Source organism: Melozone crissalis, unplaced genomic scaffold (assembly GCF_028551555.1).
Source record: "Melozone crissalis strain CALT ecotype California unplaced genomic scaffold, PUWL_Pcris_2 ptg000026l_1, whole genome shotgun sequence".
Lineage (NCBI taxonomy): Eukaryota > Metazoa > Chordata > Aves > Passeriformes > Passerellidae > Melozone > Melozone crissalis.
The window spans coordinates 3,156,316-3,179,736 of NW_026535804.1; the positions used below are offsets into that span (position 1 = coordinate 3,156,316).

Sequence of the window (23,421 nt, forward strand, 5' to 3'; positions counted from 1 at the left end):
ACATGTTGCTCCTTAGGCTGAAGAGGAATTTTATAATGCCAAAGTTGCCCTGGACACAGATCCTAAAGGTCCCAAGGACTCCCTTGTCCTGGGGGAAATATTGAAAGGAAGAAGTTGGAACTTCTCAGAGGTTACACAGCATTTCACTGTTACTCTGCTGAGTCAGCTTAACTAGGCCTGTCTTTTCACTTCAAATCCTATGAATCCTTATGCAGAAAACACACAACTCAGGTGTAATTCGTACCATTAATATAATTTACTAATTACAAACCTGAATGCAGTACATAATTGTGCTGTGGTACATGCATTTTCTTGGCGGAATATTTGTCATTCTTCGGGGAAAAAAACCATGTAATAAAATACTTTATGTATATAGAAAATATTTTAAAATGTAAAATTCACTTCCTGGTCCTTATAATTGTAAAATTCTTTGTTCACATATCACAAGTTGAGTCGACTACAAAAACTGTTTTGTAAATTACAGTACATTCCCAAGTCACTTTTGTGACAAGACAGTAATATTAAAAAAACACCAAACCAAAACCCAAGGGGTCTTCTCTTCATGCCAGTCCAGCATCCTTGGCCATACTGTAGAAGATACCTTTTGCTGCTATAAGGTTTGCAGGTGTGTCAAATTCAGCTATGGTCCCGTTGTCTAGAACAAGAACCCTGTACAAAACAAAAGATGGTGTGGGGGAAAGATGTATCAGAAAATTCCTCACAAGGAATGCGGTACCTGTTTGTGTCACAAAGCAAACTTCTCTAATCTTTGCCTTGCTTTTGTTTTCCTCAATTATTTTCACATGTTAAAACACAATAGATGATAAACATTCTCCCTGAGCTGCTGCTTGACTAAAAATGTTACAGGACAGTCACTGTCTCCCAGGGGCAAGAAGAGGGAAAAAAAGCATCTGGAAGTGAAACTATAGTTCCAGAAAGCCAAGGAGATAAAAGCTCATGAAGAATACTAATATATTTTCAAGTAATTAAAATGGCATGCTGTTAGTGAAGAAGTTACAGCAGCTGCTGGTTTAATAAGGTTCCATAAGCTTCCAGACAGTCTCAGGAGTGTCCCTGGACAGTGTCCCCTACACAGCTCTGGTTTCTGAATATAGAACCTGTTTCCTATGCCAACAGAGACAAAGTCAGGGCTGGAAATTCTGGGATGATACAGCACACCATTGCTTACACATTGCCCGACAAGAGAACCAGTGCTCATCTCTAGAGACAAACAAGACCCCTTGAAGTGCTGCTTCACATCCCCAGCAAACCCAGGAGCCCACCACGCGCTACTCAGAGATCTCACCTGGTGTAATCCATGATTGTGTTCAGCCTGTGTGCAATGGTCAGCACTGTGCAGTCCACAAACTGTGTCCGAATGGTCATCTGGATGAGGTCGTCTGTCTCCAGGTCGATGGCGGCCGTGGCTTCATCCAGGATCAGGATCCTGGTTTTGCGCAGGAGAGCTCTGGCCAGGCACACGAGCTGCCTCTGGCCAACACTGCAAGCACAGACAGCCTGGCAGTGAGCCCAGCTCCCACTGCTCACAGCCACTTGTGCTCAGCAGGTCACTCACAGTGTCACCCAAAAACCCCTGAAATATTTTGCAAGCTGTCTGTTCTGTCAGCCCCATAGCTCACACATGCAGGCTGCAGCATACCCACACTAACAGGGATAGGATCACTTACTGCCTGGCCCTATGCTGGCAGAGCCACCAAATGTACCTTTTATCACTGTGACAAAAGCCAGGGCAGCTAATGGCAACATTTCTGCCCAAGCTTTAAGAAACACTCATAGTTCTGATAACACTGAGCATATGCAAACTTAGGAAAAAGAAAATAAAAAGGAAAAGAAAATGTTATGAGGCTGCAAGTCCTTTCTACCATAAAAAATAAAATATATACATGTATCTGAGCAATCCAGACTTCCTCCCTTGCCACAAACATAGCCCAGACTCAGTCTCTGAGTGTGTGCACCATGAGGAAGGAGCCAAACATTCATCACAGGCAATCTGGTGACACCACAGCCTCAGAAGCCAATGAAGCATATCAGAACATGGCATTTTATCATCCCCAGTCATGTCTTCATGGGCCTTTCAAATAGTAATGGAAAATAAATGTTGCTGAAGTGTCAGGCAGAGAACTCTTACTCAGCACAGCAGTAATGTTATCATGGCATTTCCCTTCCTATCAGAATGTGTTTAAGGGGCTGCCTGTCCCTAATATCCTGCAATCCTAAAACTTCTTTCTGACAAGATGGGATTTGGGTTTGGGAGAGGAATCAGATCATTTGTAGCAGAGGCAGAAGAGGAGGCAAACGTTTGAACATTGGTGGCTTTCTCGGAACAGAAACAGGTGCCTGAATCATTTCAGATATGACAGACCAATGTTAGCCTGTGCTCAGGTGTCACCCACTGTCACAGCTGAATGACAGCTCAGTGTATGCTCTAGTCAAGGCATTCCTTACCTAAGATTCTCTCCACCCTCTGAGCACTCATAGTCCAGCATGGATGGCTGACTGCTGACAAACCTCTTCAAATGAGACAGTTCAAGTGCTTTCCATATTTCTTCATCTGAATACTTATTAAATGGATCCAGGTTCATCCTCAGTGTTCCAGAAAAGAGGACAGGATCCTGGATATAAAACCAATTTTCATTAGACAAGTGCTTTAGCTGTTTTAAGTACAGATACTGTACTGGGCTGCTGCTTTGAGATGTCCATTGCATTGCAGGTAGGCTACCTCCCAATCCCATCCTCTCTCAAAATACTTTACATCATACAGTTCAAACCCAACTTTCAGCTCTAAAGATGGTTTATTCTAAATCCTTTTTTATCACCCAGCTTATAAGTGGCAGGATGGGACCAGTGAAAGTATAAATAGTTTGATTTTCTGAAACAATTTTCTGAGTGTAACAAAACATTTTCCTCTTTGGATAAACCATTATTTATGGTTTGTTAAGCTGTTAGAAAACAGTCCTTCATTGTGACACACAGAAACAGTACCTGAGGAATAATTGTTAGCCTTGATCGAAGGTCATGGAGACCAATTTCTGAAATTTTCACGCCATCAATTTTAATTTCCCCTTTTACAGCTTCCAGGATCCTAAAGAGGCAGAGCGTCATGGAGGACTTCCCTGCACCAGTTCTGCCAACAATTCCAATCTACAACAAATTGCAGGTTTAACAACAAAGCACATAGTTAAGAAGAAAACAACACCCAACAAAAAACTCCCCAACAACCCCCCAAGATTGTTCTAAGAGGTTTGACTGAAGATCTGAATCTAAGAAAGAATGTTCCATCCTTCCCTACAAACCCTGGGTACACTGTGATGTACTTATTGCCATTCCTGTAATTGGAATGCTATTCCATATAAATATCACATGTCATGAATACAATGAAGAACACAGGCCTAGAGCCATCCTAAATAACTTTGGGTGATTTGGGAGACCCATGGTAGGTCCAGGCACTCAAGGACAAGAAATAAAGGCTCTCTAAGGCAATTCCTACTTCATGGTAAGCACATGTATTTCCATGCCAGAAGGATGCTGTCATCCTGTCTGCTTAGAATAAGGGCAATTCTATTTTTTAGCAACAGCTTGTTCAGGAAAGGACTTTCCCATGCTAATTATTCTGTCTCCAGCAGGCAAACCTCAGAACTTTCCATCAAAGCATGAAGAAATGAATCTCCCAGAATAAAGGCAATTTCCTGATTAAGGAAGCAAAGAATGTCATTTCCTTCCATGCCAAAAATTTCACAGGGGAAGTCAAAGACAAGAAAAAGCTGGAATTCCTTTTCTCATCTGCACACTTCAGAAAAGCATTCTTGTCACTGAATTTTTGTCACTTGCACTGGTGCCTCCTACATGGCGTATGGGAGCCTGTTGCCAAGTGAACTGGAAAGTCCAGAAAGTGCCATGCAATTCACTCTACTGCTTTCCAGCCAGGAGGATGCTGGCACACGGACAGCACAGGTGTCACTGCTGGCTCCTGCACTGGCATCAGTGTTCCTCTGGACCCTCTCCTCTACTCCACAGCTGTCACCAGAGGCCCAGAGCAAAGTTCTAGCAGACATTCAGCTGGTAACTCACCTTCTCCCCACCATGCACTTGGAGGTTTAGATCCTTCAGCACCAGATCCAGGCCCTTCCTGTACCTCACTGAATAATTCACAAACTCCAGGTCTCCCTTGGATGGCCAGTTTTCTGGAGGACTCTTGCCCTCAATGATCCAGGGAGCCTGAGGAAAGCAGAAGTCAGAAATGCCTCACATAGGCTTGAGAAAAGATAATTCAGGCTCAGATAAAAGCATTTTATCTGATAAATGAAATCTCCATGATCAAATAAATTTATAATAATGGGGAAAAAACATGGGGTCCTAAGAACCAACCAATTGTCTTTGTTGTGAAGTTAACAGGAAAAAACTCTGAGCACAGAGGGATGAATCCTCAATGGATATGAATATTTTCCCGTCAGCTTTAACAGAACACTGTCAGTTTTCTGCCAGCTCAAGCTATGGTTTATAACACCTATCACACATCTTGTCTAGCTACCTTTTTTGTTCCAGGTTAAATATTTGATCTGCAGAACTGTTTACTGCAGGTCTCCTCCATTTCTTAATTCTTAGTGTGCACATAGGACTAACAAACCAGTGTGTCCAGAGAGCAGCTTTCCTGGCACAGCTGCATCTGCCAGCTTCAGAAGTCTTTGGCAGCAAAGGTAGGCAATTGGATGATTAGCAGTACAGAGATGTTTTTAGAGATGTTTTCTCATGGGAGGTGAGGACTGATTAAGTTGATTAAATAGAAGTACTATTGAAAACGTGTGTAAGACCTGATAATTGTACTGCAGCTCTGCTCATGAGCAGGGCCATGGCACCAGCCACACAGGGGAGACTGTGCATCAAACACTTCAAACACAAAGGGACCAATATTCTGATGTGAAACTCATCTCCCGTGCTATAGCCACTCACAGCAGCAGAAAATAACATGCTAAGCACAGGCTGCATGACAGCAATAATAATTTGGAGCTGTGATAGAATAAATTACAGTTCAGAGCATGACATTTGTTCAGGTTAAATGATAACTCTCAGAGCAGGAACCATCTCAAGAGCCTCAAGAAGGACCATGTACATGCATGCATTAAAATTTTCATCTTGTTGCTGAGCATGCTGGACTCATGGTAGCTGACCTCTGTTTCAGTTTCTGAATACTCTTTTATTCTTTCCACAGCCACAATATTGGTTTCAAGTTCAGAAGTCATTCGGACCATCCAATTCAGAGACACGGTCACCTTGGGGAAGACAAGGAACAAAACATCACCCTCAGAGGAACAACACATATAATAAAAAACCACAAAACCAAAACAAACAAAACAAAACAAAGCTTCAAAACAAACAATCCCCCCCAACAAAACCAAAACAACTCCCCCCAAAACAAACCTCTCAAAAGAAACAAAACCTCAGCACGAACAAAACACCAAAAACCCCCCAAAAAAGCCACAGAAAAACCTACCCCCAAAAACCTCCAACAACAGCAGACACTGCTATTAAGACATGGATTCACATTAATGCTACAAATGAGATAATTACCTTTGCATTAAAGTTAATACAGTTACTGGGACAAGAAATATACAGATTATCAAGTGCTTACATGAAGAAGGTTATGATGATGCTTCTTGCTGATTTAACACTTGCCCCTCTCAAAAAAAGCTGGAAGGAAGTCATTCCCCAAATCATGTGTTTCACTGGAAAACTGCTAACAGCAACTTTGCACACTCAGGGTATCTAAAACGCTTCTGGCAAGAGTGAGGCCATTAAATCTGCTACATTCTCCACAGCCTGGGTCACTACAATTTGCCTTGTCTAATTATAAGTCCCACTGATCTGCCTGTAATTACCTGGACACACCAATGTGCTGCACAGCAGAATTGATGCACAACACATTAAGCTACACTGCTCAAATGGTCTGTTCTTGATGTTCTGGCACTTATGTTCTGGCACTCCCATGCACCACCCTTGAGGGTGCTGGGGTGCAGCACAGCCTTGATGCTCCCAAAGTGCCCTGAGATCCTCCTTCATGTGAGCTTGCTGATGATTTCAGCATCCAGTGTGAATCTCTGTTTTCCAAACATCCCACTACTCATTTTAATTATTTACTTATTAACTCCAGCTTTAGCAAGCACTTAGATTACTGGAAATATATCCATATCATATACAAAAATGTACACCCCCCAATAAAGCTGTAATGCGTACCTGTAACGCGTAAGACACTGACAGTCCCACCAGGCCAGCATTCAGGCTGTTCCTACCAATCACAGCAAAAAGGGCAGCAAAAAGGACAATGCAGTTCCCCACAAACTCAACTCGGATGCCCAGCCACCTGGGAAGAATGCAGAGGTAAGCAGTGTGGGAAAAGGTTGCTTCGGACTAGTTGTGCAAACAGGGTTATCTAAGTGGAAACAAGAAATTATGTTTTACCTGTTTGACACTACGCCAGGATAATAACTCTTCTGATTTTCATCTACCTTCAGGTCACTGATGTCCACGAAGGCCTTCACTCTCCTGTAGGCTCTGATAACACTGGCCCCTGACACAGTCTCTGAGAAGTGGGAGTAGATGGGGGATCTGCTCACAGACTCCAGGCGCTTCAGCTGGCGGGAGGTTGCCACATAGAATCGCTGCCATTTTTCACAGGAAATTGAAAGGTTCATGAAATACTTTCACTTTTTAAATTAACAGTGAAGAATTTCTTAGGTTAAGGATTTAAAGGAGATTGCTACTAATGCACTCCAACCCTCTAAAATATTGCCCAAAATTAAGAAAAGTATCAAGAAAGTTACCTTTACATCATTCCACAAGAGTATTGGGTAACTGCAATTTCTATAGACTGAAAGTTGAATTTATCTATGTACCTTTAAATTTAGTTAATATAATCAAGCAGAATGAATCCATTTGTAGGAGCCTCATTTTCCAAGAAAACAAATTGTGCATTTGCACCTCCATTATCAGGTCTCTATTTACAGTCTGTAAAATAAGCTTGACTATGGCTCAGAAATCAATAAAACTGATGCTTTCTATTTTCAACATTTTAATTCCTAACTACTTTGAAAACTTTTCAGTATGTCAAATATATCCACATTTAATATATTGGCATGCACTGCAGTGCTGTCTCTAGCAGTAAGGTTACTTTTTATTACTTAAAAGCTAAAAAAGTTTATGCCTATCTGTTTTATGGCCATATCTTGCAGGACATTTATTTTTCTGAAAAAAGTAAGTAATGTTTTGTTTATATAAACACATAGCTACTTCAGGTATTTCCATTTAACCCACAAATCAGTGTTGTTTTCCCTAAAAAGAAAAGGAATGGAATAATTGCAATAGTTGTCACACATTTTTTCAGTTACCTGAACAAAGAAGTAGAGAATTGCCAGTGGGACTATAACCACAGCAAAGAGTGGAGTGCTCGCTATGATAACGATCATGGTGGATAAGGAGGTGAAGAATGTCCCCAGGAACATTATGATGGTGTGTGGGATGACCTCATCAATGATGTAGATGTCCTTGGAGAAGCGGTTGATGATGCGCCCGGTCGGGGTGGTGTCATAGAATGACTGTGGGGTGTGGAATTTGTTCTCCAGCAGTGCAGCATGGAGGGTCCGGGCAGCATTGATGCCCCCCATAGCCAGGGTGAAGGTGCTGATCAGCACTATGAGCCCTGGCAGGTGAGGAGCAGATGTGTTATCCCATGATGTCCATGATTCACAACTTCCCTGACCCTTGGCAGTTCCTGTTGTGGTCCAAGCTTGTTTTACTTCACTTTATTTCCTGCCCACCCTCTCTTCCTGTGCACATCAGCATTGCATCCACTGCAGCCTAAGGCACAGGAACATCCACAGGATTCACCATCCTCTCTATGGAAAACAGACACATAACCATCTTCCTGCTGTTTTCCACAATCCTCCATGATGTCCTAATGTTACAACTTCACCCCAACCCTTCATCCCCTTCTGCACTGAAATGTGCATGTTTTCTTTCCAACTTGCCTCTCTCAAGCTTCCACAGCACCTGTTCAGCCCCTTCAAGGGCTTCACAACAAAATTAAAAGTGTTGGGCTGAGCTCAGACTGTGTAACTCCAGGTTACATGAGCTTTCTTGCTTAGGATAGGAGCTGTGGGGCAACTTTCATAGAATCATAGAATGGTTTGGGTTGGAAGAGGCCTATAAGATCACCCAGTTCCAACCCCACCACCACTATCCCAGGCTGCTCAGAAATCCATCCAACCTGGCCTTGGGATGGGGCAGCCACAGCTTCTCTGGGCATCCTGTGCCAGGGTCTCACCTCCAGCACAATAAATAATTTCTTCCTAATATGTAATCTAAACTTACCATCCTTTTGGACCACTAGCAACTGGTGCCACGGCTTTCTGACCTAATACCTCATTCCAAAACATTGAGGTATGATGATTTTACCTGCCCTCACCTTGCAAGAGGCCCAGGGCAGCGTAGACCCCAATTCTCATGGCTGTGTTGTGTTGAGTCCCATTTACCACCGGTTCATTGGTCCAGTCACTGAGCCACACGTTGGCCCCGATGGCAGCAGCATTTTGACAGCAATACAGGAAACAGATCACCAAAGAAATGACAGGGCTGATAGCCTTCATGTACTGCCAGAACACTGCTAGCTTTACCTGCAAAATCACACACTAAAGCTGATTTACACAACCCACACAAGAAGGAGTTTAAAGAGAATTACGAGATAGAAACATTCTTTGTGAGAGGAACTGCTGACAAAACTTTAACACACTCTGACACCAGCCTAACTCAAAACTGCCTGAACTCCTAAACACCACAGAGAAAGGTTCATCTGCCTGAGCTCCATGTCAGGATGATGGCTTTCAAAACAAGTCAGAAACCTCTCTGAAACACTCTTCTCCTCCATGTTGAGGATTGGTATTTCATTACTTTTGTGGGGTTTTAGTTTTTAAGACTATGCCAGAGGGGGAAGAAAAAACAAAAAAGGAAAGAAAGAAGCCAGATCAAATAGCAGCAAAAGATGGGTAATAAGAATAGGAGCCAAGATTTTCAGGAAGTGGAAGCAACTTGGCAGGAGTATCGTACTCAAGACAACTTTAAATGGCCTATTTAAGCAAAAGTGTTGAACATGCCTCCACTCTGTGTCTTCACAGCAACTTAAATGAGGTACCAAATGCTAATGCAACCCAACAAGAACATAAACAGCAAGAAGTAAAGGTGCTATCTCTGAGGTTGTGCAAAAAGGCAGAGAAGCAAAAAGAGACAGAGACTCGGGACAAAACTCAGTGCTTAGTAAAAAGCATAAGGAGGAATAATTAAAAGAACAAGTGCTGTTGATTAGTGACTTTGAAGGCTAAAATAATCTACAGAAAAAGCAGGTCTGTGTCATGGATCATGTACATCAGACTAAACAGGACACACTGAGCCTTCTCAAGTGGAAGGAAGGGGCTTTTTCTTTATCAAACCTCCTTGCTCCTCTTCTATCTGCAGCTCCTCTCTGTTCCTTTCTTTGACTTTTGTGGTCCCATATTCTCTTTTTTCTTGTTCCTATTTCTCTCCCTGGCCCTACTCAGGAGGAATACAGCCTCTTTGTACCTACAAGCACAAAGTGCTCTGTACTGAGGTTGGCAAGTATTTAGGCAGAACAGCCTCACTGGCACCCAGAGGCAGCTGGTTCGTGTAACCCAGTGCTGCAGCTGGACTCAGCAGCAGCCAAACAGTTTCAAAACCAACAGTGCTGAAAGCTCTGCGAGACAAAGGCAGGGCTGATGGAATGCAGGGCTCTGCAGTATTGGGGGACTGTGGAAGGAACTGGAAGAGATTATTTTTTCCTTTTTTTTTGTTTTCCTAAGTATATAGGGCTACCTGGGTGCCAAAATCTCTGCCAAAATCCCTAATCTGAATGATCAGTCAGTGGTCACCAGATTAATGCCTAAAGCCTGCAGCTGTGATTTATGCACATATTTAACAGAACTGGATCTAATGTTAAAATAAAGGGGATTTTTTTTTCAAACAAAAAAAAAAAGGCAGAAAAGGGGAGGGGGGAATCAAACCATACCGTGCCTGTTTCAGTGGTTTCAGCCTGAATAAGTTTCTCGTTAGCACTTTTTCTTGGAAGAGGAGGCTCTGCTGGCTTCTTCTCACAGACTCTTCGTTTCGTTGACATTTTGTTGGGACATTCTCCTCCCTCAGAAGACACTACACTAAGTTGCCTAGTTAAAACAGAAGAGTCATTAGGAGAAAAAGGGCATATTGTGGCAGTGCTAAGGCAAGGCTGGGATGTAGTGAATTGGATTTATTCCCAGCTCTCCCACTAAGTTCCCATACCAGCCTCACTCATAGCTGTGGATGCTTCTTCCACCTCTCTGCATGTTCAGGGATGCCAGAAATACAGGATCTAAGAAAGGCTGTGGCATAGCCTGAGCTCTTTAGGAAAGGCCTTTAGAGGCTTCATGACAAGGCAGACATTTCAAACTAAACCCTGAGCTTCTCTGTTTTCCTATCAGCAGTAGCTGGACAGCATCTATGGGTATGATTATAAAAACCTTCAAAGATTTCCAAGGCTCCCAACGGAAAGGTGCAATGCAAGGAGTTTGTTTTTCATACATCTGGCAGCAGTTCACCATAGTGTGGGTAAATACACACAGTGGTGTTATCTGAGAACCAGAGAGCTGCTTTTAGAAATTAGTTCAGTTCAGACTGAAAAAAATACAGAAGGAATAGATGTTTGATCTTGAGTGTTCACATTTATTTTTAAAAGGATACTAAACCAATTTATTTATGAGAGGAAACTGAGGAAACTGAAGCCCAGGTGGAGAAGCAGAATGTGACTGACATCTGAAAGATGTTTTTTACCCCAGACACAGACTAGAATAGCAAGGACCTCATGTTTACCTAAGAAACTGTTTGCGGACCTCGTTTGTCACGGGCTCATTATCAACCAGGTCTGTGTGGATGCTCAGGGTGTCTTCAGCCAGCAGCACTTCTTCCTCCTCCAGCACTGCAAGACAAGATCACACCTCAATTTTCTGTCATAGGAAAGCACAGAGAAAGGTGGCTATAAAAAGGAAGAGCCATGAAAACAAACCCACCCCCGCTCCCCCAGGAAAATCATCATGCATAAGCTCCCCCCTAGCTTTGTGTATATCCCTTCTGTGCATCACTTCTAATGAAATTGCAAAGATCTTGTGACGTAGGTTGACTGCCAAATGCACTTGTATCACATCCCTTTAACCAATCAGAATGCCAGGCTATTGCCTGTGTTAAGAGTTGGTTCTAGCTAAATTCACTAATTTGGCACATTCTAGAGATGAGCCTGGGCTGGGGGAGTCACATCAGGAGCCCTGCAAGCCTCTGCTGTGGCTGGAAGGTGCCATGCATGCTCCTCTGCCAGGCTGGAGAGCAGCAGTGCACAGGCATGGGAACACTATCACACAGGGGAAACATCCACCAGAATGCTTTTATCTTGCACCATTTTATCAGAATCAAACCAAGCTGAAAAGCAACCCAAGATTAAAATTTCATTTGGACTTTGCTACATGAAAAATACCACAATCACATATAAACAAAAAACACACCAGACTCTGGGTAGCCCCTTTCATACCAAGCCCAGTTTATTCTTGGCTATTTTGTCTTCTTGCTGAGCTTGACCTTTCTAATTGTAAAATAAATTCCCAAGTTTAAAATAATTTCTAAGACAAGATTGCTTTCTTCTAGGACAAAACACACAAAATTTTGAAACAAATTAGTGAAAAGATTTCTCAGTTGTACAGACCTGGCCACAGACAATAATTTTCACAGTAGTGCAGAAAGGCAAATGCCATGAAGAACCAGGGGACACTACACAGAGAAAGTATCTGTAATCTTGTTGACAGAAGACATGTTTTAAGAAAAAATAATACTGTACTTGTTGGTTCATCCTCTTCAATGTCTTCATCCAGTGCATAATTCCGGAGGAATTCTGCAAAGGCCTTGTTTTGTTTCAGAAGCTCTTGGTAAGATCCCATTTCAGAGATTTTGCCATCTACCAGGACAAATATACGGTCTACCTGAGGTAGGAAGCTAATGCCGTGGGTTACCAGGATTCGGGTCTGGATAGGGAAAAGGAAAAATAACCACATATCCTTCATTTGCACTGTGGGGACTGACAGTACTCAGCAAGCCAAATACATTTTTGGGACAGGGAATGAATTATTGTGTCAAGGTGAAATGCACAGTGAAATAACACTGTCCACATTAGGCAAATTAGCTTGACCTGATGTAAATGAAGTCGCTTTGCTCCTACTGCTGACAAAAACAGAGAGGAAAGTAAACACACTAATTATCATTCCCTCCCTCCCTTATGATGATTTTCTTTGCAGCCCTTCCCTTTTGAGCTTCAAGATGATCTGAGAAGATGGCAGCAGGAGTGGAAGGTGCAGCAAAACCACTGCAGTTTGGGTTGTTGTTGCCAAAATCCTCTGTAACATCCATATTTGGTGCAGCTTCCTGGCTGCACTGCCCTCAAGAAACAACAATTAACACTACTAGCCTGTGCACGTTCCAGCACATGCCTTGTTTTATGGAGATCTCATAGAGAAAGGATTTTTAAAAGGCAGGGCAGGTTTCTGCCTGCACACGTTCTGACCAGAGCACAGTGTTCTGGACGTGTGTGAGCAGCGCTCCGCCACAGCCCGGGCTGTGAGGAGAGGTACAGGCCTCGCCAGCTACACACAGAATCTCAGGAAGGAGCTGTCACTCAGGCCTGCGTGGTGAAACAGCTTCTGTGCTCCTGAGTTTGCCTGTGCTTTTAAGAGGATCTAAAGCCCAGTTTACCTTTCCCTTCAGGATCCCATCCGGGCCAATGACTTTGTCGAAGATGTGCTTGGCCACGTGCGAGTCCACGGCAGACAGGGGATCGTCCAGCAGGAAAATGTCCGAGCTGCTGTACACGGCACGGGCCAGGCTCACTCGCTGCCGCTGCCCCCCCGACAGGTTGATGCCCTGGAGGGAGACAGGAGAGAACAAACCTGTCACACAAAAGCTCTGACTGCTCATGGTTCTCACCCAGCCCAGCGCTTGGGTGCTAAACTGAAACATGAAACACTGAAGAAAACAACCCACCCAGAGACAGGCACAGAATGCCTCTAGATCTGCCTGCTAATTGCCAAACTTTCCACTCACCCAGCAAACTGGAGATGCAGTAAGTCTCTTTTTAATAAGCTCCTAAAGGGAGCTGTTAAAACAAAACAATAAAAAGCGAAACTGTCAACCAGGATGTAAAATGCAAATTTCAAAGCAGGGCTGTGGCACCTGGAACATCTTCCACATATTTCCTTTTATACAGAAATCCCCATCTCCACACCATTTCACGTAATCTAGCTCAGACTCAGTAGCCTATGAAAAAATAATATCTTTGTTGGTAAACACAGATGTAAGTGTTTCTCATTAAAATGTGTTAAGGGATGATCAAATTTTTTTTCACTTGAAGCAAAACCATCTGTTCCCTCCCTTTCAATCCCTACAGGAAAAGGAAGGCCTTTAGTGATTCTGGACAGATGCACCTTTACAATTCATGACAAGCAGAGGGCACTCTGGTCTTCCAGGGCTGCACGTGTAATTCTGCACCACAATTCACACACAAGCCTGAAATTAAGACAACGTTCAAGTTAAGTGCTTTCCGGACAACTGCGCTGCATGTTTTGGTGTTGATTGTAGCAGGGATGCCATCATGAAGATCAAATCAAACGAGGTGCTGATTTTACAGTGTTCTCTCCCTAGCTAGAGCAGGAATCACCAGGCAGGTCTGACTTGAAAAAAAAAAATCTACCTAAAAAAATTTACCTTCTCTCCTATCTCAGTTTGATCTCCTCCTGGCAGCACTTCTAGATCAGTTTTTAAAGCGCAGGCCTCCAGGGCATCTTGGTATTTTTCCTCATTAGGAGCTTGGCCAAACAAAATGTTATCTTTCAGCGTGGCATTCTGGATCCAGGCTTGTTGAGGCACATAAGCAACAGAACCCTAGAAAAAGGAAAGAGAAATCTCTGACTCATAACAAGCATGAATTCATACTCTGAGGAAGACCTTCAGCATGTATATGGTTTCTATACATTCACATTATATGTATATGTGTGCTAACTGCTCATGTATCATTGATCAAATCAGGAAACTAACTTCATATAAAACTGGGCAAAACTCAAAAATGCAGACAAGCTGCCAGAGGAGCAACGAGAATTCCCTCTGGAGCCTGAGGTGCATTCTAGGCAAGGGCAGGCATAAGCAGCACATTTCCCTACCATCATTAAATGGTTTCATAAAAAACCACCAACCTTCACAGCCACATCTCCTTCCAGCTTTTCCATCTCACCCAGGAGAGCAGACACCAGAGAAGACTTCCCACAGCCAACATGGCCAACAATGGCAACCAAAGAACCACTGGGGATCAACATATTTATACTGTGGAGGAAATAAGCTTGAAATTAATTGAACATTAGCTTACTAAAGACATCAGCGGTCTTTAAACCAGGGCTGAAATACACAGTCACAGCCTGACTGGATATAATAAGCAAAGTTTGGTCACTGGTTTTCTCCTCCCTTTCTTGCACACAATCAACTGTAACCATAACTTGAGGAGCAAATGAAAACCCAGCATAATATATCTTGCTGGTTGCTAAAGCAGTAGGATTGTTAGCAAGCCTTCTAAGACTCTTTGCTGTGTTGTATCAATCCATCAGCAAGTCAAATAAAGTTAATAAGCATTTTGAAAACAGACAATCTTCCAGAAGTATTTTGGGGTTTGATTTTAAAACCAAAAGCAAATGTATAAAAGTAGTGAGAGAATATGTCCCATCTAAAAATGTTCAAACCACTTCAGAACTGTATTTCCTGTGCTGGTAAATAGGATTCACGATGACCCAAGAAAAACAGGACTTTCCCAATTAAAATCTTTTACTGTTTTCCCCACTGTGTTCTCAAAGGTACTACTTTAAGCCCTGAAGGTGAACTGATACAAAAATGACTGACAAAGAGACACAGTCTCTTTGCAGCCAAAGTGCTTTTCACTAGTGAAATCCAGCCAAACTTCTATTTACATATATCCTGATGCATAACAGAAGGTATATATGCTTCCAGGCAAATTTTGTTTCTGTTCATTCAAGGAGGCAAATGTGCAAAACATTCGCCCCCACAGTCTAAAGATGGCCTTTCCACTGCCACAGAGATGAATCTGCCACAAGCCTCTTCAAGTAACAGACCACTGCTGGGACACCTAGGTCCCAACACAGACATCCTAACTGCCCTCAAAATCCATCAGATCAATCTAATTTATACAATGCTTCAGTTAAAAAATGCCTATTTAAGGAATTTATGGAGCCTTTCTTTCAATAGGTAACTATTTTATGCTGGTTCCTGTGAAGTTAAAGCCTTAAAGCCCTGTTCTGTAAAGCTTAAAGACCATGAGGCACGAGCTCCATGTTTTAAAGGCGAAGAAATGCTGACATGTGATGCATAGTTTTTAGCAGACACCTTTCAAACAGGCCTCCCAAGAGCCAGAGACCAGGTAGATATTGTATTGCAACTGCACAAAGAAATCTTACTCTTTCAGCGTTGGCTTAAGCTCCTTTCCCCAGCTGAATGTCGCATTTCTTACACTGATGGCATTCCCTGTGTGGCAAAAACACAACAACAAGAGAGGCAGGAGATGTGTTACTCATAACAGCACAACTGAGAACCGGCTGGCAGAGGGATCTTTATTTACACACGCTGCACTTCCCTTTTCTGCTGGCATGGGAAGCACAGGTCATGAACATGGGAAGCACAGGCTTCTTCAGAGTGAAAACAACTGACTGTCACTTCAGCTCTAGGCTGTGACCTGACAGATCTAGGGAGCTGAAAAGATGCCCTGCTTCACCCTGCCCTGGTGGGGCTGCTCCCAGCATGTGCTGTTCAGCATCACCACAACTTTGCTTCAGAAACTCTTTTCAAATCAGTAGGAGATCACTGCATGATGTTTACTTTGATTTATCAGATTAACTTTGACACTCTGCAGCTTTTTGCTTGCCACACCTGGCTTGCTCAACTGTTTAGGGCTACTTCTGTTTTGAACAGAAGTAATCAAAACTGTTCACAAAGTTCTTGAGCATTTGTGCATTGTGAAAGGTTTGAACAAGTCTTGCTGTCCATAGTCAGCAGATGCATTCCATATTCAGTGCTGTTACCATCCGGTACATTGCAGATGCAAACTCAGGCCCAACCAGCTCAGAAATACGGCCAGGAACTTTTCTGATTTCCACACAGCCTGAACACCAAGCACTTTCAGAGCAGCAGCTTCTTCCCTTTTTTTAAACTCAAGATTAACATTGTTATTTTCTTTTTGGCTTTTTTCCTAGCTCAACCAGTCCAAGAGAGATAAGTCTGCTGCATTTGCATAGTTAAGAAAAATATCAACATCTTTACCTGGTGCAATCACTTTTTTTTCCACACAATTTGGATTAAGTTCATCATGACTCAGGAACTGCTGAATTCTCTTCAGGGAAACACTTGTCTAGGAAAAGAATGTGGCATTATTTCATCATTCTTTTAATGAGGACTTAACGCTCTTACTACTGAAAAAGAATGCATGCACAGTGCCTTGAGCTTCCCCCCATGGGCTTCCTGAACAGTGAGTCATTCCTCCCCTGCAATGAGTCTTATGCTGAGAGTCAAGCTTTTAACTGTGAAATTTCTCACACCAAGCTGAGTTTATCTGAGCAAAGCAAAATTCACACAGGCTCACTCAGAAGATGTCAGGCTTTCCAATGCAGGAGAGCAGGAAAGGATATTAAAAGGAAAAGCAGCTAAAACAGGCAGATGCAAGGGATCTCTGCATTCCAGAAATCAAGGATATGTTCTTTCAGTTGAAATTTTTCATGTTCTTTCAGTTGAAATTTTTCAGAACAACCTGTGCTGCAGGCCCTCCTTACCTGTGCAATGTTGCTAATGACTTGTGGAAGCATACTGAGGGGAAACTTCAAGATATTGAATAAGGACAGAGAGACAAAAGCCTTTTCTGCATCCAGGATGTTCTTCTCATCCACAGAGACATACACAGCAAATGTTGTCAGTGCTACCTGAAAGCCAGAAAGGCAGTTTACTGCAAGATGCCTGGTATATTCTGACATTTTAAAAGTACTCAATCCTGATAGGCATCTTGGAAATAAAAGTACCAACCACAGAACTGGGAAAATTCTGTGTTTCTGACCTTTTCAACATGCTTTAAAAATGTTAAGTTCTATGGACAAGTAGGTACAGAAAAAGGGCACACAAAATAAAAGACCTGTCAGGTTTCTAGTGGCTACATTCAGTTGAGTTTCAAGAGGTGAACTACAGGACTCGGGTAAATAACAAGGAAAAGCTTCTATCGGGTTGTGGTTTCTTCCAGCTCCACCCAAGCAAATTTCCCCATTGTAAACTGCAGGCTAAGCAAACGAGATTCACTAATCAGTAGAAAATGAAGTGAAATCCAAGTTATTTGCTGGCTTGCTGTATAACAGGGGCCGTCCACCGTGGAAGGATCATCCTGTGCAGCAAACTCACAATGAGCAGGAAGAGGAATGTGCACTGAAGGAAGTGCAATGACTTTAAGGAACTGCAAAAGGGGCAGAATCTCCAGGCTGATCAGATCATTCCTGCAGGGCTGGGCCTTAGATCTCGAGAAAAATTGGCTGGGAATAGTTTTGACCACGGACTTATCTGAATGGTTTTATTCACCAAAACCCTTTCTGCAAAAGAGATCACAGTCCACTGAAGTAGAAAACAGAGGAAAAGATGAAATTGAGGAAAATGCTTTTCAGCTTTTCAGAGTTGGTAACATTATCATTTGGGCTTCAGTTTTCACATTAAATCTTTTTTGAGCTGTAGAATAATTTAACAACTCGCTCTCTCACTAAAACAAGCAGAGCACTGCAACATGAAGGTAGAAATGAGAGCTAAAGACAGACGTTGTCCTGACTGACTCAATTAAAGTTTCTTTTATTTTGCTTTTCATGGATCTCTCTGAGGTTTCAAATTCCAATTTTAATTTGTTATGGGAAATACTTTGAAGTGGTTGGAAATTCTCCTGTGACAGCTATTCCCAGCTTTCACTGGCAGGCTTTATCACAAAATACTTTAATACTGATTAACAAAAGGGCTTTTGAGAACAGGGAACTCTGTATCAAAGCATGTGAATAATTTCTTCAAAAACTTTACATTTTATTTCTATGTATATTAGCAAGCAGAAAGCCTCAGGCTTATCCTTCAAGGGTATACTTGTACAGCTTAGAGAGCCATGAAAATTTAATTTACCAGGAAGGGTGCGCTGATCCAGGCAAAGGTGGACAAAGAGTTGAGGTAGGCAGATTTTTTCAAAACTTTCAGCTCACTCTTCCGTATCTCCAGGACCTTTTCTGAAAAGGATGGTTCCCAAGCATAGAGCTTCAGCACCTTGATGCCACCCAGGATCTCATTCATTAATTTAATGCGGGAGTCTTTGTATCGCATTTGTTCCACCTGGGTTATTGGTAAACACAGGAGACAGAGTCACAGTCAGGACTACAGGAGAGTTTTTAACATGTGTCTCACAGCTGTCACGGCCCTCAGGCTACTTCTGAAGAGGATGCAAAAGGTAATTACAGAAAGGCAGACTGTTATGAGCTTATTGTGCAAGTTAGTCTACCTCCAGAGACATGAGAAATCAAAGGAAATGCCTGGAAAGCAGAGTACAAAAGCCTTCCACTCATTTTAACTCTTAAGAGCTACATTTTTAAACCATCCTGAAGAAAGATTCAGCCACTTCACAAAAATACTACATTATCATTTCCTTTGATTTCTTCAGATTTTTTTCTTCCTTGTTTGCACATTTTATTTCTTATCCCTTGAAAACTGTGGCTACTTCTAGGGGTTTTTTTCCCCCTATGTGTTAAAATACAGTCTTTAATTCAGTTATTAAAATAAAAACATCCCTGCTCAAATTTATAGACAAAATTCACACACATATGCACAGCAAGTTATGCATCTTATAATGGGCAAGGGAGAAAAGGAATGTTACTACTAACATGTCAGCATCCAAGAGATGCCTGTATGTCTTTTTAAGGCATATAATAATATCACTGTTACTAAGGCTGTGCTTAAAAGTCCTAATTTATATCCAACTCTTACCTTTTTTACACCAACAGATTGACTTTTAATTTCTATTTTAATCTTCCAAACAGTCTGATAGGTTGCACAGGAGAAGCCAATTGTTGGATTTTTTTCTAGCACAAAGCCAAAGGGCACTGTTATATTGGTATTTTTTCAGCTTTCCATAACTAGAGAGAACTAGACTACAAAGAAAGGAATAAAGGATCATTTTCCCTTAAGATAATAAATGAAATTTGGCCCAGCTAAGTAGCAGTGAACATCAACACTGGTTTTTAGCATAAAACTCAAACTGTCAGGTTTTAGCTGCCACCTCTGAAAACATTCATTTGCAGCTTAAAGAACAGCATTTATTTGCCTTTCTCTTGATAGTCCTAGAGGAAGATACCAGGTGAAGGGATATGGAGGCAAAGAAACCTCTTGCTAATCCCAAAAGCTGCTTGCTCCAGAGGTATGAAGAAGCCACTGGCTCAATGACAGAAGGCTTTTTTCCCTTAAATTGCATTCAATTCACTATGGAAAAATTATCTAAGATGATACAGTTATTAATATATCAGTACATTCTTACTCATAAGTAAATTGTTGCAAATGGCATCTTATTAACAACTCCAGAGGTCTTCATTTCTCATAGCACAGCTGCCAACTCATGTAACATTACCTTTTCTGCTGCCACCTTACCTGGAATGCTCTGGTTTTTATTGCTATTGCTGAGTTAAATGGGATAAGTAAGACCATCACAGCAACTCCAGCCAGCACAGAAGGCCCTAAAGCCTTGATTTAAAAAGAAAGAGTAAGTTGTTGTACCCAAGCGTTCCCTACAGTCAGGACTAAAACAACAATAAGTGATAGAAACAGAAATCAATGTTGACAAGTTGAACTTATCCCAGTGAAGTGTTGAGATTCCACAGAGCAACTGTGAAGAGGAGACAGGAAAATAAGGGACCACTTTGAATAATAATGATAATAATAACAATAATAACTATTATTGTTGTTGTTATTGTATCGGTGATAGGAACTTTTCTCTGGATTTTTCTCTGACCAAGGGAACTGTAATTATGGAATTAACCCAGTACCTCAGTGTGACTACAAGCATACAAACTGCTGGTAACCAGAGCTCAGCTTCCAGCAGAGCAGTAATTCAGAGCTGCTGCAATTTAATGGCTTTTGAGTTGAAATCAATATGGTTAAATTGATGCTACCGTTTTACGCAGTAAAGGACATTAATTGCACAGAAACAAATCTGAAAGCCAGCGCTCAAACTGAACCTGGAATAAACCTGAAACAATGTCACAATATAGCAAATGAAAAATCACATTTTTTCCAGGTGAGATTTGTCTCACATTGACTTGCACAAAACTTCTTTATGTAGCAGGATATAATCTCTACACACGATATTTCCTACGCCCAGGTTTTTGTTTGGTTTGGTCTCTAAACCACTACCCTCAAGCTCTCATTTGTATCAACTACTGGGAACAAGAGTCCAAGACTGAGCCCATCAGACTCGAGTAAGGAAGGGGGAAAGACAAAGGAAATATTCTGTTTCAAATGCCCATCTGGCCTATCAGTGGAACAAAGTAATTAAGACATTAAGTGAGGCTGTGCAGCACCCTTTTACTACAGGACAGAACACTTTAAGTTGGTAAAAACACAGTGGCAGTTCAAAGTGACAAAAAAAAAAAAAAAAAGGAAAAAAAAACCCCTGAACATTAACTAGATTAATTGTGACAATGTCTGTACCTGCCAGAGGAAATACAAAGCTAGAAATATCTGGAGTGGTGCAGACCACAACATGTTCAGGAAAGTCATCAGGTCCATGAAACGTTGGGCATCCACTGACATGAGGTTGACAATTTCTCCAACAGTAGATGAGCGCTTTGCTGAGTTTGTGATCACTAAGGACTGACAAGGGAGAGAGTGTCAATGCATTCACAATCTGGATACACATGGAGAACAAATACTCAATTATTAGCAAAATGACACTGTCCAAGAATAATGTGCTTCTCCCAAAAGAATAAAATAATTCACCTATATCCATTCCTGATCTCCAAGGAACAAGAGCTCATGAAATGGTTTTGCTTATGAGCATCTCCAGCTCAAGCAGTGCATAGCAATCTGAAGAAAATCTCATTGGGTCTGATCGACTCATAGCATAAACATGTTCTTCTCCTAGATCCCTCTTCCAAACTGTGCAATGGTTTGGGTGGAAAGGAAATTTAAAGTTCCAACCCCTCTTCAATGGGCAGGGACAACTTCCACTATCCCAGGTTGCTCCAAGCCCCATCCAACCTGGCCTTAGACACTTACAGGAATGGGGTAGCCACAGCTTCTCTGGGCACCCTGTGCCAGATCCTCCCCACCCTCACATGGAAGAATTTCTTCCTTACATCTAATCTAAGTCTCTCCTCTTCCTGCATTTAAAGCAAACTGGTATTGGTATGTCTAATAACCTACCAGAACACCCATATGACACTACTGCTCACTGGAAAATTCTGTAAAGTATTAAAGAGGTACTCCTAAAAACTCACCAAACCCCCAATCTTTTATATTCCAGGAGGCTACTCCTCTCCAACATGCCTAACCTTTCCTAAATATGTGAGAATTGAGCACACTCGCCTGGCTAGTATTCTAGCCCACAAAATGCTTCCAGCCTTACCTTTCGGTATATCACCCCAATGATGCCAGTCCTCAGCCTCATCCCAGTAACAATGCAGTACTGGAAGTGCTGGTGAAGGACGAGTGTCTGCAGCACAGCGCAGATAAACATCAGAGCTGCAATCAAAAACCCCCACCAGGCTGGGGCATCTTTGTTCTTAATGAAGCCGATTAATACACTGTTTGTCAGCAGGGTAGGGAAGGAAAAGGAAAAAGAAACAAAAATTTAAAAAGCATGCATCAAATTTAATGGGACATAACACAGCTTCTCCCAACTACAGCATCCTGCCACATCCTCTCCCTAACCACAAAAAGCAAACAGCTCTCCAGGACATAGGCTGAGTTATGGTTTCAGTCAAACAACATTGCAAAGATCCAACAGCAAAACCTGCAGCTCTGCCAGTGACAAAGTCCATTTGTAAATGAGCCTGAAAATGAAATATGAAGAGAAACTCTTGGTTTCCCCTGAGATTCAGGGTTTAAACACACAGTGCACTGTCTGAGCTCTGTTAGGGAGGCCCCCAGGGCAAGAGGTGAATGATAGGACAGAATAAGGCAGTGCAGCAGGGCAGGCAAAACCAGCTTCTTACCCAAATCTTCTTCAAGCAGCCTGAGTGCTTCTGCCTGGGGTGTTTTCCCACAAAAAAAAAAAGTGCTAAATTAAAAGACATGCTCCTGGATGGATGCATAAAGAGTCCTTCACTCCTACATTTTTTTTGTAAAATGGTACCATTAAGATGGCTATAGCAGCTTTTATTGGTAAGTCCTTTTTTACTCCTTCCAGCTCTCATTGCACACTGACACACAGCAAACAAGCAGAGTGACACATGGCAATGTCCAGTGCTCTCAAAAACCATGTTTGTGATTTCAGTCTACTGATCAGAATACCGAACTGTCAAAATATAGGAGAAAAAGAGATTTTGCTCCATGGTTCAAATAATCAGCAGGAGAAAAATGGACCTGGAACCTAAAAATCAGGCAACCAAAGCTTTGTAGTAGAAGCATGACGTTGCTACATCTTTCTTTTTTCAGTCCAGAGAAATCTTATTTCTGCACTGCTCCATTCATTCATTCTGCAAAAGGGAACAGCTTCAGGGAAAATCTCTTCTGGGTAGTCCCAGGGATTCACCAATCTTTTTAGAAACATGAAACTATCTTACATGCAGTCTGCCAGACAGCCATGGCTTTTTCATCTTCCCTTACTATCAGAAGGGCATTTTCCCAGACTGCAGGAATTTAGACTTAAGAAGGAATTCACCATAATATGCCTTGAGATATCACTGAAACGTATTCAGGAATTCATGCAAATTTGAGAAATTCCCAGAATACATTCCACTTAATGTGCTCTCAGGAGGAGCCAGCAGCCTCCTCTTCAGCAGGAGAAGACAGACTGTCAGCTATTAAATGTCACCATACTTGTCAGACCCTCTTTTTAGCAAATTTCTGGGTATATCACAAACCACCCACAGAATAACACGATCTCAGAACACGGGTTATTTTTAAGAGATACTCAAATAGGAGCAGAGCCTTCTCCTCTCCCTCTCCCAACATCCACCTGTGACCTCCACCCAAGTTCCATTCCTCCCTCATGCATTAATAGGACTTTGT

General features: G+C 42.1%; 1 protein-coding gene across 1 annotated transcript in view; it reads right to left on the reverse strand.

Annotated features, from left to right (window-relative positions):
- Positions 1-276: 276 nt before the first annotated feature.
- The window catches only part of ABCC3 (ATP binding cassette subfamily C member 3), a 47,531-nt gene continuing 24,386 nt past the window's right edge, over positions 277-23,421 (reverse strand). The window contains exons 9-31 of the mRNA XM_054278607.1: positions 21,815-21,992; positions 20,899-21,060; positions 19,840-19,932; positions 18,331-18,534; positions 16,968-17,114; positions 16,462-16,549; positions 15,603-15,669; positions 14,337-14,463; positions 13,852-14,028; positions 12,844-13,011; positions 11,936-12,119; positions 10,924-11,029; positions 10,088-10,241; positions 8,477-8,684; positions 7,401-7,711; positions 6,475-6,674; positions 6,250-6,376; positions 5,187-5,288; positions 4,090-4,236; positions 3,004-3,162; positions 2,467-2,633; positions 1,307-1,501; positions 277-669 (exon numbers count right to left, since the gene is read on the reverse strand). Of these exons, the coding sequence (XP_054134582.1) occupies positions 561-669; positions 1,307-1,501; positions 2,467-2,633; positions 3,004-3,162; positions 4,090-4,236; positions 5,187-5,288; positions 6,250-6,376; positions 6,475-6,674; positions 7,401-7,711; positions 8,477-8,684; positions 10,088-10,241; positions 10,924-11,029; positions 11,936-12,119; positions 12,844-13,011; positions 13,852-14,028; positions 14,337-14,463; positions 15,603-15,669; positions 16,462-16,549; positions 16,968-17,114; positions 18,331-18,534; positions 19,840-19,932; positions 20,899-21,060; positions 21,815-21,992 (3,580 nt within the window). The 3' untranslated portion in view covers positions 277-560. The remainder of the gene's footprint in view (positions 670-1,306; positions 1,502-2,466; positions 2,634-3,003; positions 3,163-4,089; positions 4,237-5,186; positions 5,289-6,249; positions 6,377-6,474; positions 6,675-7,400; positions 7,712-8,476; positions 8,685-10,087; positions 10,242-10,923; positions 11,030-11,935; positions 12,120-12,843; positions 13,012-13,851; positions 14,029-14,336; positions 14,464-15,602; positions 15,670-16,461; positions 16,550-16,967; positions 17,115-18,330; positions 18,535-19,839; positions 19,933-20,898; positions 21,061-21,814; positions 21,993-23,421) is intronic.